General features: G+C 39.3%; 1 protein-coding gene across 11 annotated transcripts in view; it reads left to right on the forward strand.

The window, feature by feature from the left end:
- Positions 1-13,899, forward strand: part of NFIB (nuclear factor I B) — a 227,494-nt gene that overhangs the window by 130,909 nt on the left and 82,686 nt on the right. For all 11 annotated transcript variants that reach the window (XM_059656647.1, XM_059656642.1, XM_059656644.1 and 8 more), the window contains exon 3: positions 367-420. In XM_059656647.1, the coding sequence (XP_059512630.1) occupies positions 367-420 (54 nt within the window). The remainder of the gene's footprint in view (positions 1-366; positions 421-13,899) is intronic.

Below are 13,899 nucleotides of genomic sequence, written 5' to 3' on the forward strand. Positions count from 1 at the left end.
ATTACACTCAGATTGCATTTTTAGAGGATTTATCTGGGGTATTTCATGTTGCTACTGACAGGCCCAACCTTCAAACCACCTTTATTGCCAGACCTTTTGTTTCAAAAGTCTTGCTCTACTCAAATACTCCTACAGAGCTATAATCCCTCCCCCCGCCCCTCCCCCCCCCCACATAGAAATATGTATAGGCATTCATCTAATTTGATAAATAAAATGTTGCTGCTAAAAGGCTCGGGAAAGTAGACTTTATCTAAACACTCAACTTCATTGTTCTATCTTAAAAAACATTTTTGAAGCCCTTCTGAGGATTGTGAAATTCTTTGAAAACAAATTAAAAATAAAACATTTTCTGTGATTTCGTTACAGATTCTGGACAATCAGGAAGTCCAAGCCACAATGATCCTGCCAAGAATCCTCCAGGTAAATATGTGTTCCAGGACGTTTGCAATCTGACGTTGCAGAACAAAGGTACCACTGTGTAGATAAACAGCCCATAACTGGTCAGCTGCCTATTTTGTTCTGGCGGGCAGGTATGATCAGGACAAGATGTGATTCTGCTCAGGCCCTTCACGGCGGCACATGCTTCTATATTGGCGTCATCAGCATTTACGTAATCACCAACGTTTTCATTTTTGTTGGTGTTTCTTTGAAAATGAATATGCGTGTATTTTAGTTGTGTATCTTTCAGGTGCTAAAAGTCATTGCTGTTTGAAAAGCCAAAAACAAAAACAAAACCCAAATCCCGTTTACATCTTTCTTATAAAATGCACAAGAAAAAGTAAAATTTTCCATACTCTTAACTATAAAGGGTGGTAGTGGTGGTTGGTTATGTTGTCAGTGGTGGATTTTTGCAAACGGGTTTTTATTCCATAAGGTTTTTATTGGATTCCCAGAATCAGGAAATAATGAGAGTTGGACTTTTCGTTTAGTGCAATGTATGCCAAGTATCCCCTTTATTTTCAGAAGTTGTTCCAAATCTGAAAATGGGCTTTTATAAGTTGGCTGTCTTCATTTTTGTTGCTCCTAAATCTGAACATACAGACTTTTGGTATTGATTTAGGAGGGGTGTCTTTTCACATAAGGTAAATCCAGTGCAAAGGAGAACTTCTAATATTTCAGCGTCGTAAAGATTTTAATTATATCTGTAACTTTGGCAAAGGAATGCTCTAAGAATAAAGCTAACAAAAACAAACACCCAAACAAACAAAACATCCAAACAAAAAACACGGATGCCATCTACCTCCCCAAATAATTGCATCTGTATTTACATGGAAAATAAACCAAAAAAATTAATAAAAGTAATAATAAAAGTTTCCTCAGGTAGACTTAGTTTTCAGTCCTTAATTGTTTGATCTTCCTTGTCACCGTGCTTTGCTAATGTGAGGTGGAAAAACCTGAAGAAGCCCAGAACTACAGAAAAGATGTCAGACCAGCCTTGTTTTAAATGGTGTTGGAAAGATACATCAAGTAAATATCCAAATAAAAATGCAAAGTTAAACAGATTATTTTTTTCTGAGTCTTGACCATATTTTTATATTAGAAAAATTATTTTTTTACAACTACATATTTACTCTGTATTGTACAGAATCGTGTTGACAAAAATAATATATACTTTAAAGATAAAAAGTTCTACTTAAATGTAGATTTGAAAATGTATACTAAGTTGATTTTTCATTACTTTCATCAAAACATTTTAATATTATTACAAATTGATAACAAAACATTAAAAAGACCGAACAATTTTAAATGTAAATTTCAGTGAATTTATTCTTTTAATTTTTTATGTCTGGATAATTAGAATCCCCCAAAGAAAAACTCTTTATAATTTTATAAATTATACATTGATTACAATGATAAATTATTTACACAATATAATGAATTTTTTCAGAAATTTTCTGAAGTTGAGGAAATTTCATTAGCTTGTAATCTTTAAAATTTCTTCTTTTTAATTGACTGATATTTCCTCTGCATAGGAAGATAGCCAAGAGTGAATTGTACCCAAAAATGTTTTAAAAGCTTCCTCATTCACTTTACAAAGAATGGGAGAGGAAGAACCCTCTAATAGAAAAAGAGTTGATAAGTATTTGAAGTCAGACTAAATAAAGGATATGTTCTGTGCCTTAGAATGACAGCTTGATTTGAAATTAATAAGCTGTTATTGTTTGAAATGCATTTCTGAACACGTACAGAAAGAATTATGCTCACTTTCTTATTCTTCCCCTGAACGGAACAAAACTTTGAATAGTTACGTAATGTCATAATTCAATTTTTCAATATTTGTCCAGAAGTTTTGTCACATCTTTTTCTTGCTGCATTCAGTGTAGCATCTCTTAATTTATCTGTTTGCATATAATATGGCAAACAGAAACAATCAAACCTAATTTTTTTTTCCTTTTAAATTTTTCTTGGAAATTGAGCCTTTTTGAGAACTATGTCCTAAAACTAGGTTGTTGAATATTGTATATACCTACATTATACATCAAGTACCAGTTATTCGGAGCTAGAATATAGTAAAACATACATAATACCAAAATTAAATGGAATATAATTAGAATATTCTTTGATGATTCAGAAACATTCCATCATTTTAACATGCTTTGCATATATCATTATATTATGGGATGAACCATAGAGATTATTAAGGAATTCTGTTTGATGAAATTAAGAATTTGTTCTGTAATACCTTGAAATAAATCAGGCTGTTAGGAACATAGACTAGTTTCTAATTTGAAATGTGAAAAATCAGAGCTTACTACGGTTTTTGTATTACAGTCAGTTGAGATAAATTATACTTATTATTAAAAGCTCTTTTCATAAGTGCAAGCATGTTTGGTATTTTAGAGTGTAATTCATCTTTGGGAGGCCCTTTTCATCTCTGTATTCTGGCCTTGGCTGAAATGTGAAATCTCCAAGTGGGGTTTCAATATCTGGAGAAGGCACAATCCATTCATGGGAAAAATCAAAACCTACTACCATAAGCAATGAAACAATCAGATCACTTTGCTGCTTGTATTGTTATAACAAAGAGGAGCTAAACTTTTGGGAAAGATCACCTTGATGGTGAACACTTTCTTATCGCTGGTAGTTTTCCACTGGGAGATGTGCAAGCCATGGCAGTTGCTACCATCTACTCCTGTGTTCATTTCCTAACAGGTTGGGAAAGAGATGGCAACAATGCAAGCCCTTTTAGAGTTGAAGGTTCTTTGACATCTTTTCCCACTGTTGACATGAGGGTGGAATCCCATCCAGTCATCCTATCAGAGCAGATGCACATACATGTGTCCCTCCACAACACGCCGCCCCCCCCCCTCCCCCCGCCCGTCATGGCTTCTCTCCAGCATCAGGCCTGACTGTCTGACGCAGAGGCCACTTTCTTGCTGATTCCTCTGAACTTCTGGAGGGTAACCCTAAAGTTCTCCAAATTTCACTATGGACATCTACAGATAGGCCTTTCGTTTTTAACTTGTCTTTCTTGATTGGGGTTAGTACTCAGTGAGCAAACTAAACACAGGTGAACAAAAGAAACGTGTTTTGGAGAGGAGGGATATTTGATACTTGCTATTTTTTAAAGCACTTGCGTAGTTTTGTTATTTTTAAAACACATTTAAATAGTTCTTATGGTATTTCCTTATGCTATTTGTGACTTAATATTTTGTTTTTATTCTTTGTGACATGGTGGGAATGGGCCCCATAATCTTTTCAGGGCTAAGGTGCTCTAAAGGTTTGATGATGTTCAAGGACATGACATTGTTCTTTTGGTCAAAAAGCCTTGTCCTGACTGGTTTGGCCCAGTGGATAGAGCATCAGCCTGCGGACGGAAGGGTCCCAGGTTCGATTCCAGTCAAGGGCACGTACCTTGGTTGCGGGCACATCCCCGGCGGGGAGTGTGCAGGGGGCAGCTGAATTGATGTTTCTCTCTCATCAATGTTTCTAACTCTCTGTCCCTCTCCCTTTCTCTCTGTAAAAAATCAATAAAATATATTAAAAAGTTCGTTCAAAAAGCCTTAGGGCCACTTCATTTTTTATGATGTACATTTCTCTTGTTTATGATAGACTCGGAAGTGATATATTTATGTGTACTTAGTTTTAAATATCAGATTAATCCGTTGTAAGCAACAGAACTATAAGAGCCCTCTCTCAATATTGGGAAACAACTGTTGTGGGCCAACTGATGGTAAATCATTCATTTATGGACTTAGATTCAGATATAATTTTATTTCTACTAAGTAAAAACTCCCCTGCCACTTTTAGGAAATGTGTGATTTGACTATAATCTTTTAAAATTAGCTTTGTCTTGCTCTGTCTTTTCTGTCTCTACATTCCTTGGCTGTGATCTTGTTTGATTTCCCAATCTCGGTGATTTGCCTAACGCTGGAATGGTTAATATCAAAGGAGAACAAGGCCATCTAGAAGTTAGATTTTGCTTCTAAGTCATTTCAAAGCTGAAACCTTCTGTTAGAAATAGAAACATCAATGATGAGAGAGAATCATTGATCAGCGGCCTCCTGCACACCCCCTAGTGGGGATCGAGCCTGCAACCCAGCACGTGCCCTTGACTGGAATCAAACCCAGGACCCTTCAGTCCGCAGGCCAAAGCTGTATCCACTGAGCCAAACCAGTTAGGGCTAGGAAGGCTGTACTTTTGTGATGTGCTCTCACATGGCAGGAAATATAACAAAGAAACTTTGACTCCCAGGGCAGTTTTTGCAAATTTTATCATTTAATCTTACTAAGTATTCCAAGTGCCGTTAACCAGAGCTTTCTTACTTGGAATGACATGAACTTATTCTACTTTTTTTTTTTTTGCACATTTTATAGGGTGCTTGTGCTGTTTTGTTGACTTTTGCATGTAGTCTGGCAAAACCTCTGGGAGCAATTAGGATCATGTATTGAGTGTACATCAAATAAGCCACCTATATTCTCTCTGGAACAAAGATGGAACCAAATATAATTAATTGAATAAACTAAACAAGGAGTATCTGCTAACCATAGCAATATGCTTGCCTTGCAATAAAGAGGTCTTTAGCCCTAGCCAGTTTGCCTCAATGGTAGAACGTTGGCCTGCAGTCTGAAGGGTCCTGGGTTAGATTCTGGTCAAGGGCATGCACCTTGGTTGCTGACTCGATCCTCGGCCCTGGTCAGGGTGCATACAGGAGACAACAAATAGATGTGTCTCTTTTACATCGATGTTTCTCTTTCTCTGTCTCTGCCCCTCCCTTCCACTCTGTCTAAAAATCAATGGGGAAATATTCTCAGATGAGAATTAAAAAAGAAATATTTAAATTATAAAAATTTTGAGGTTGATCTCTCCCCAACCCTATTATATAGATACTGAGAATGAAACCAACAGAGGGTTGTCATGAAACTAATGAGAACATCCAAATAATTATCAAGAAAATGAGCCCAGCATCTGCATTTTTAGTTGTTATCTGTTGGGATGACTAGGACCCATGTTTACTTAAATCTTCACTTTCCCCCCAAAACTTGGAGTTTGGGACAAACAATACTCCACTAGTTACAAAAATAATAAAACATTTTTGTATTTGTATATGGAGGTGGATATATTTGCATAGCCCTTGAAGATCTCATAGAGCATTTTTTTTTCATTTGTGTGTGTGTATGTGTGTGTGTGTGTGTGTCAGAGAGAGAGAGAGAGAAACATTGATTTGTCGTTTTACTTACTTATGCATTCATTGGTTATACTCGTATGTACCCTGACTGGGGATTGATCCTGTGACTTTGGTGTACCAAACAACAATTTGACCAACTGAGCTACCCAGCCAGGGCTCATAGAGCATGTTTCATCTTCAGAGACGGTGTTCAGAGTCAAAGAAAAGAGAAAATTTACTTTATTTTTTAAAATCATAGACTGTTTACTCCTCAATTAATAAGTTTATACCCACTCCTTCTCATGTCCTTAATTATTGTATCTACCAGGAGAATCAAAATGTTTTCCACGGGGGAAAATTCACTCTTTCATGATACTTAGAAGTAATTTTAAACGTTGGCACTAAACAGTATGCAACAGAGTATAAACAGGCTTTCTATTCATAACAGTGTAAATGGAAAGACTAAAAGGATTGGTGAACTGTGGTAAGACCTGAAGTTGTAGGTAAAGCTTTTAAGTAATTTGAGAATGAGGTCTGTGCAAGTCAGTGCTAAAATCAAAGGATTTTTTTTCCCCTAACAGATTTTATTTCAGGAACATTTTTCCTCTTTATCATCTGAGGGTTTTTTTGTTTGTTTGTTTGTTTTGTTTTTTTTTGTGTGTGTTTTTTTTAATACAGCACATTCAGTAAAGTTCCTCACTATTCAAATTTATGATAGAATTCAGAATAAAGGAAGAGAGGATGAGGAAAGTGCCTTCTTCACCAATTACTGTTAAAAAGCTCGAAGGATACATAGCCCTTAGCTGCTTAGTCGTACAGGCAACATTATGGGTACTTGTATCCAACTCACCCCTAAAGGTTAATCTACAGAGCAGTTGGCACCATGCCCAGCCTCTACAATGGTTCCAGCCTAATTACCTGTAATATTTAATTTTGGGGAAAAAGATAATTTAGTAATATCCTATACGGTTATGAAAGAAAGAATTTCTGCACATATTCCCAGTCAACAAATAATATTAACTGAGTGTCCGCTGGTTGCTAAATTCAGAGTTAAATCACACTCCAGGAGACAGGATATTGGGCAACTTCTGTTGCCTGAGCTCAAAATAAGGAGTAGAGACTGTCATTTGCTCTTGAGGAGTTGGGAATATACACCACTCCACACCAAGAATAATAAGCCGTCTAGCAAGAGCTGTCTATAGGTGAATTTTTCAGCTAACAGATATTTAATGAGCATCTATTGTGTGCATGGCATTATTCTGGGTGCTACAGAAGATAAAAGCATGAATTACCCATGAGCTTTGCTGTCCCCAAACTTTTCTGTTCATAAATATATACAGTATATTTCATACTCACAGGGTGTGGCAAACGTAGGTTTACCATGGTTTGTATGGAGAATAATACAATAATTAATGAATAATAATACAAGAATAAACTCACATGCAAATGTAAACCTACGTTTGCCCCACCGTGTGTGTGTGTGTGTGTGTGTGTGTGTGTGTGTGTTATTTAGTGCTACAACTCCAGTGTCATGAGAGTTCAAATTTGTGAAATACTATTTCCAGTCATTGTAGAAAGCATCATGGAGTGGGAAATATATGAAGTTTGGAATTAGCCCCCCAATGAAGGCTCCATGTTTTACCACAATCATGAGGGCCATGTAGCACATGAATAAATCAGACAAGTTCCTTGGAATTGAGCACAGTCAGCTATATCCAGGCCAGCTGTAAGCATCAGACAGGATAGCATACCTGGTGAGTAGCAGGAAAGTGAGAGCTTTTGATACTCCTTTCCCTTCCAGCTGGGTTGATCCAGCAGACTTCCTACAGGAAGTACCATTAGATGTGGAACCAAATAGAAGTATATTAGATTTTTACACTGCCATCCCATAAAGACATAAAATGGCATAAACAATGTTACAAATCAAGATAAAAGGCATTAGATTAGGTTGGAGATTATATAAAAGAAGCAAAAGGAGCAGATGTCCTCAAGTCTCATGGTGAAATAGAATTATAATTTTTAGATCCTCAGTTTTGTTCTAAGTCTTTTGACATCTGAGAAAATGTAGAATGAAAGTTTGTTACAGTTTTTAATAGTGATACGAGCAATAGTACAAATGTGTTATTACAGATTGCTTTTCCCCTGGCAAACTTTATCTCTGGGTCCCTTGTATTAACATTGTATAAATATTTTCCCACTTGCCTTTTCCTGGTGTTTCTACTTTCTGAAGCCACCAACTTTTCTGTCTCCACTGAAATTTTTCTCTGGCCCTTCCTTTTCCTGGCCCTCTCCATATTTCTTCCTTATTCTATTTACTTCATCCTAGCAACTTATTTCTTACTTTTAAAAAAGCATCTTTGTCCCTCATTCAGATAACTCCCTTTATTCAAATGTCCCATCTTTCTTTCTCTCTCCCTCTCTTTTTCCCCCCCCATGACATGACATGAAGGACTCTAAAATATTTTCTTGACTTCTTCTGCAACTGGGCTTCTGTCCTCACTGAAATTATTCTCATTGCATTCATAACATTTTGCCATTGGAGTCCAGTAGTTCCTTTGCATTCTATTCCTGCTTCCATATTCTTGAGCATTAATTTGATTTTATTGACCATGCTTTACTTAAAAATTCTTCCTTACTTTAAAAAGAATGTTATTTTATTGTGGTAAGAACACTCAACATGAGATCTACCCTGTTAACAAATTTTAAAGTAAATAATACATTATTGCTGACTATAGTTACAAGGCTGTACAGCAGATCTCTAGAGCTATCAATCTTGCACAATTGAAAATTTATGCGTGCCGATTACTAATTCCCCTGGTGGCCAACATTTCACTTTCTGATTCTATGATACTGACTATTTTAGATACCTAATTTTAGTGGAATCATGCAGTATTTGTCTTTCTATGACTGGTTTATTTCACTTAGCACAATATCCTTAAGGCTTATCCATGTTGTTGCATAGTGCAACCTTTCCTTTTTTTATAAAGGTGAAGTAGTATTCTACTATATGTATATACCACCACCTGTTCTTCACCCATTCATCTGTTGGTGGATGTTTAGTTTGTTTCCACATCTTGGCTATTATGAATAGTGCTGCAGTGATCATGGGAATTCAGATATCTCTTTGAGATCATGATTTCAACTCTTTTGGATAAATATCTAGAAGTGGGATTGCTGGATCACATGGTAGTTCTATTTTCAGGTTTTTTTTTTTTCCAAGGAACTTGCATATTCTTTTCCATAGTGGTGACACCACTTTGCATTCACACCAACAGGGTGCGAGGAATCCAGTTTCTCCACATCTTCCACAACGCTGGTTGCCTTTGTTTTTTGGTCATAGCCATCCTGACAGAAGTGAGATGATATCTCATTGTGATTGTGATTTTGATTTGCATTTGCTGATGATTAGTCACATTGAGCCTTTTAAAATATGCTTTCTGGCCATTGGTATATCTTCTTTGGAGAAAATCTGAGTCCTTCACCCATTTTAAATCAGGTTATTACTTTTTTTTTTCAATCATTTGCTATTAACTTGTAGGAGTTTCTTGTAGGAGATTAACCCCATGTTAGATGTACAGTGTGCAGCCATTGTCTCCCCTCCCATAGGTTGCCTGTTGATTGTTTCTTTTGCTGTGCAGATACTTGTTAGTTCAATATAGTCTCACCTGTTTAGTTTTTCTTTTGCTGCCTATACTTTTGAAAATGGGGCCTCTTTCTGATAATCCAGGAACCTTTGTGGGATTTTCCCTTCATGACTCTTCTTTTTATTAAGTTGATTTTGGTTACATTGACTAATAAGATCATATAGGTTTAAAGTGTACATTTGTATGATACATTGATCTGCATATTGCATTATGTGCCCACCACCAAGTCAGATCATCTTCCATCACCATATACTTGGCCCCCTTTACCCTTTCCTAGCTCCCACCCTCTTCCTTCTGTCAACTACCATACTGTTGTCTGTGTCTGAGTTTTAGTTATATATCATCCCACATATGAGTGAAGTCATATGGTTCTTAGTTTTTTTAAAAAAATATATTTTATTGTTTTTTTTACAGAGAGGAAGAGAGAGGGATAGAGAGTTAGAAACATTGATGAGAGAGAAACATCGATCAGCTGCCTCCTGCACACTCCCTACTGGGTATATGCCCACAACCAAGGTACATGCCCTTGACTGGAATCGAACCTGGGACCCTTGAGTCTGCAGGCTGACGCTCTATCCACTGAACCAAACCGGTTAGGGTGGTTCTTAGTTTTTTATGACTGACTTATTTCACTTAGCATAATATTCTCCAGGTTTATCCATATGTTGCAATGGAAATATTTCATCTTTCCCTATGGTTGAGTAGTATATATGTACCATATATTTTTTTTTATCCAGTCATCTATTAAAGGACACTTGGGTTGTCTCCATGTCTTGGCCACCATGAATTATGCTGCAATGAACATAGGGGCACATATATCTTTGTGAATAAATGTTTTTAATTTTGGGGGGGGGGGTAGATACCCAGAAGAGGGATTGCTGGGCCATATGGTAACTCTATTCTTAACTTCTTGAGGAATTGCCATACTGTTATCCATAGTGGCTGTACCAGTTTATATTCCCACCAACAGTGAATGAGGGTTCCTTTTCCTCTAACTTTTCCAACACTTGTTATTACCTGTCTTACTGGTAATAGCCAGTCTAGCAGGTGTGAGGTGGTATCTCAGTGTAGTTTTGATTTGCATTTCCCTAATAGCTAGTGAAGTCCAGCATCTTTTCATATATTCATTGGTCCTTTGTATGTTTTCTTAGGCGAAGTGTGCTCAGGTCCTCTGCCCACTTTTTAATTGGATTGTTTGTTTGTTTTGTGTTGGGTTGTATGAGTTCTTTATGTATTTTGGACATTAGCTCCTGGTTGGAGATGTTTTTTGCAAATACCATCTCCCATTCGGTTGGTTGCCTTTTTGTTTTGTTGTCAGTTTCTTTTGCAGTGCAGAAGCTTTTTAGTTGGATATAGTCCCATTCATTTATTTTTGCCTTTACTTCCCTTGCCTTTGGGGTCAAATTCATAAAATATTCTCTGTGACCAAGGCCCATAAGTTTAGACCCTGAATAGCCAAAGCAATCCTGAGAAAAAAGGAATGAAGCTGGAGGATCACACTATCTGACTTCAAATTATACTACAGAGCTACGATAATCAAAACAGTATGGTACTGGCAGAAAAACAGCCACACAGACCAATAAAACAGAATTGAGCACCCAGAAATAAAACTACATATATATGAGCATATAAATTTTGACAAAGGAGCCAAAACACACAATGGAGAAAAGAAAGCCTCTTCAATAAATGGTGCTGGGAAAATTGGAAAGCCACGTGCAAAAGAACAAAACTAGATTATAGATTGTCTCCACCGACAAAAATTAATTCAAAATGGACCAAAGGAAAGACCTGATTATAAGATCTGAAACTAAGTTACAATCATTCTTGTTATTCTTAAATACGTGCCTTTGGAACAGAACTCTCTTTTGTGTCCAGACAAAGTGCTCAGTGACTGACTGTGCATGTTTCCCTATATGTTCCACGGCAGCTCATGCTGTAACTCACTAACATTTCCAAAATTCTACTCATTTTCTTTTCTATCAAATTTCAGTTTTTCTCTATGCAAGATATCTTGGGGCTACCAGAATCTACCCGGGAGGCTACCCTTGGTTAGCGTAGCTCATGAGTCCCTTCTAAAGAACTCTCTTTCTCATCCTCCACATACTCATCACCTTCTTTTAAGGTCTTTAGAATCCGCTCCCACTTCTCAGCCTCATTACCCTTATTTGGGTTCTAGACGCTTTATTTCTTGCCTGAAATTGTGCAAAAACCTTAAGATTGTTTCTATTCTTTCCTCATTCTTCATTTCTCAGATGCTATAAATGAGTACACTTCAGAAAAAAAAACAAATCTGATTTCCTAAAAGCTCTGGGTGCTCATTCCTTATATACTCATACTAGAGGCCCAGTGCATGAATTCGTGCACCTTGAGAGGAACTATGGGCTGTGCTGCGAGGCTGTGGTGGGTGCAGGGGCAGGTCTCTGCCCATCCTCCATGATCTTGCCCAGCCCCTACTGCTGTGGCCCCTGGTCCCCTGTCTGCCAGCAGCCCTGCTCCCCCCGCCGCCACTCCCATGTGCTGACGCCAGCCCTACTCGCACCCATTGACAGCGTGGAGTGATTGGGGCCGGCGGCATCAGGAGGTGCAAGTGGTGGCTGCTGCCCTCAGGAGCAGGGGGAGGTGGAGAAGCCCTCAGGGCCAATCAGGGCCAGCAGCCGCTGCTCTCACCCACTGACGGCACCGAGTGATCAGGACTGGCGCTGGTAACAGGTGTGAGTGGCAGCTCCAGTGCCGGCTGTGGGTGTGAGTGGGGCCGTCACCAGCAGTGGGTGCGAGAGTCAGCTGCCAGCTCCGATCGTCCCTCAGGAGCAGGGGGAGATGGATAAGCCCTGAGGGACTATCAGGGCTGGCAGCCACCACTTTCACCCACTGATAGCGCTGAGTAGTGGCTCTGGCACCAGCAGTGGGTGCAAGCAGGGCTAGCGCCAGCAGCAGGTGCAGATGCCCGGCAAGATTGCAGCACACGGGAGCAAAGAATTTTCAGTAACCACCAGAGGCTCTCCCCGATGACAGCAACTGGTGCCTCGCCTTGGTCTGGTGCCCTCGCTCAACTGCTCCCCCATCCCGCCATGGCCAATGCCTGCCATGTTCCACACTCTGCCGCCTGCTGTCGATGCCCGCCATGTTCCGTCCGTGCACTCTGGTGTCAGCGCACATCATAGTGACTGGTTGTTTGGTTGTTCGGTTGTTCCGCAGTTTGGTCTATTTGCGTACTAGGCTTTTATATATATAGATACTTTGTCATGTCTTGAAATGCTGCTCAGACACCAATTATACATACCCGGTTTTCTTCCTTTTCCTTTCTTCCAAGTGATATGCTGTCTCCTCTGCCAGGAATGCCAAATCCACCCTTCAAACCATGTTCATCCTTGCTCTCCGAACTATTATGTTCCATCTTATCAGATCACCCTAAGCAGGGTTGGGCAGCTCTGTCTCTGTTACGATTGGTGTTTTGTATCGTAAACCTCTGCTTACACATCTCTCCCCCTAAGTAGACAGCTGAATTTTTTAAATGAGTGGTTTATTACTATAACCCAATATCTTTTTTGTTTTTTGCTCTACACTCTCAGAAACATTACTCACGAAAACAGGATGTCAGTACTCAGACATTGCTAGCCCAACGTCTCCACTTTACTTACGAAAACAGAGCAAAGAGGTTAAGTGATTTGCCCAAGGTCTCAATTAGTTATTGGCAGCTGTAGGTGAAAACTCATTTTTTGCATGGGTCCAAACCTTAAGTCAGAAGAAATCCCACTACATCATTGTTATTTTCTCCTTGCCCCCTACCCACCTAGGTGCATTGCCTTGCGATAGAGTGAGAAGAGTTTGGCCTTGGCTGTGAGCAGCCCAGGTGTTAATGGGTATGCACTGCCACGAGAGAGAAAGAAATGAGAAGTCTTTCTGTTGAGATTTTTCAGCAGAACCAGAGTCTGGGTCTCCTGACACAGAGGTGCCCTGTTGAGTCCCTGGGGGCAGTTGTGACAGCCCCAGCTTCTGGGACAAGGGGCAGTGGGTGGAGGGTGAGGAGATGATGGAGGCGAATCGCGAGTGACCTTTGCCTCAGCGGGGATGAGCTCGGGGAGGGAGATCAGCTGAGAGATTTCGAGGCTGTGGCGTCAGGGCCCTGATGAAGGCGAGGCTTGCACTGCACCAAGTGGTTGTCCTTGCTAGAGCTCAGTAGCGCCATCTTGTTCTCTGCTCCCACTTTCTCCAGGTGCATGTGCCTTGTATTTATGTAGCTCAGGGACCCACTCGTCACACAGTCACAAATGTAATTGAAACACAGTCAATGCTCCCCTTTCACAAAGCTGAGAGACAAAGGACTAGCTCTCGGGCTATAGTCCGTTTTTTGCAGCTTTTGTTTTCCCTACCTTTATAACTGTATGGCAGGGTCTTGTGGGCTCTGAAATGATGTCATAGGTAACAGAGAGTTCAGGTGAAATTTTAATACATTGATGGAGGCACCTAATTTATACTGCACCTCGTTCCAGAAAACTTTCAAGAGGCCTTGCACTTCAATAGTTTGCAATTTGTTACATTTTAAAAGACGCCGCTCTAACGTATTTTTCTTTCTTTGTGGAATGTCCACATTCCTTCCGGGGAAGGTTAGAGGCCCCCTGTGCAAAGAGGCCTCAGTCATAACCACC

Source organism: Myotis daubentonii, chromosome 11, assembly GCF_963259705.1.
Source record: "Myotis daubentonii chromosome 11, mMyoDau2.1, whole genome shotgun sequence".
NCBI lineage: Eukaryota > Metazoa > Chordata > Mammalia > Chiroptera > Vespertilionidae > Myotis > Myotis daubentonii.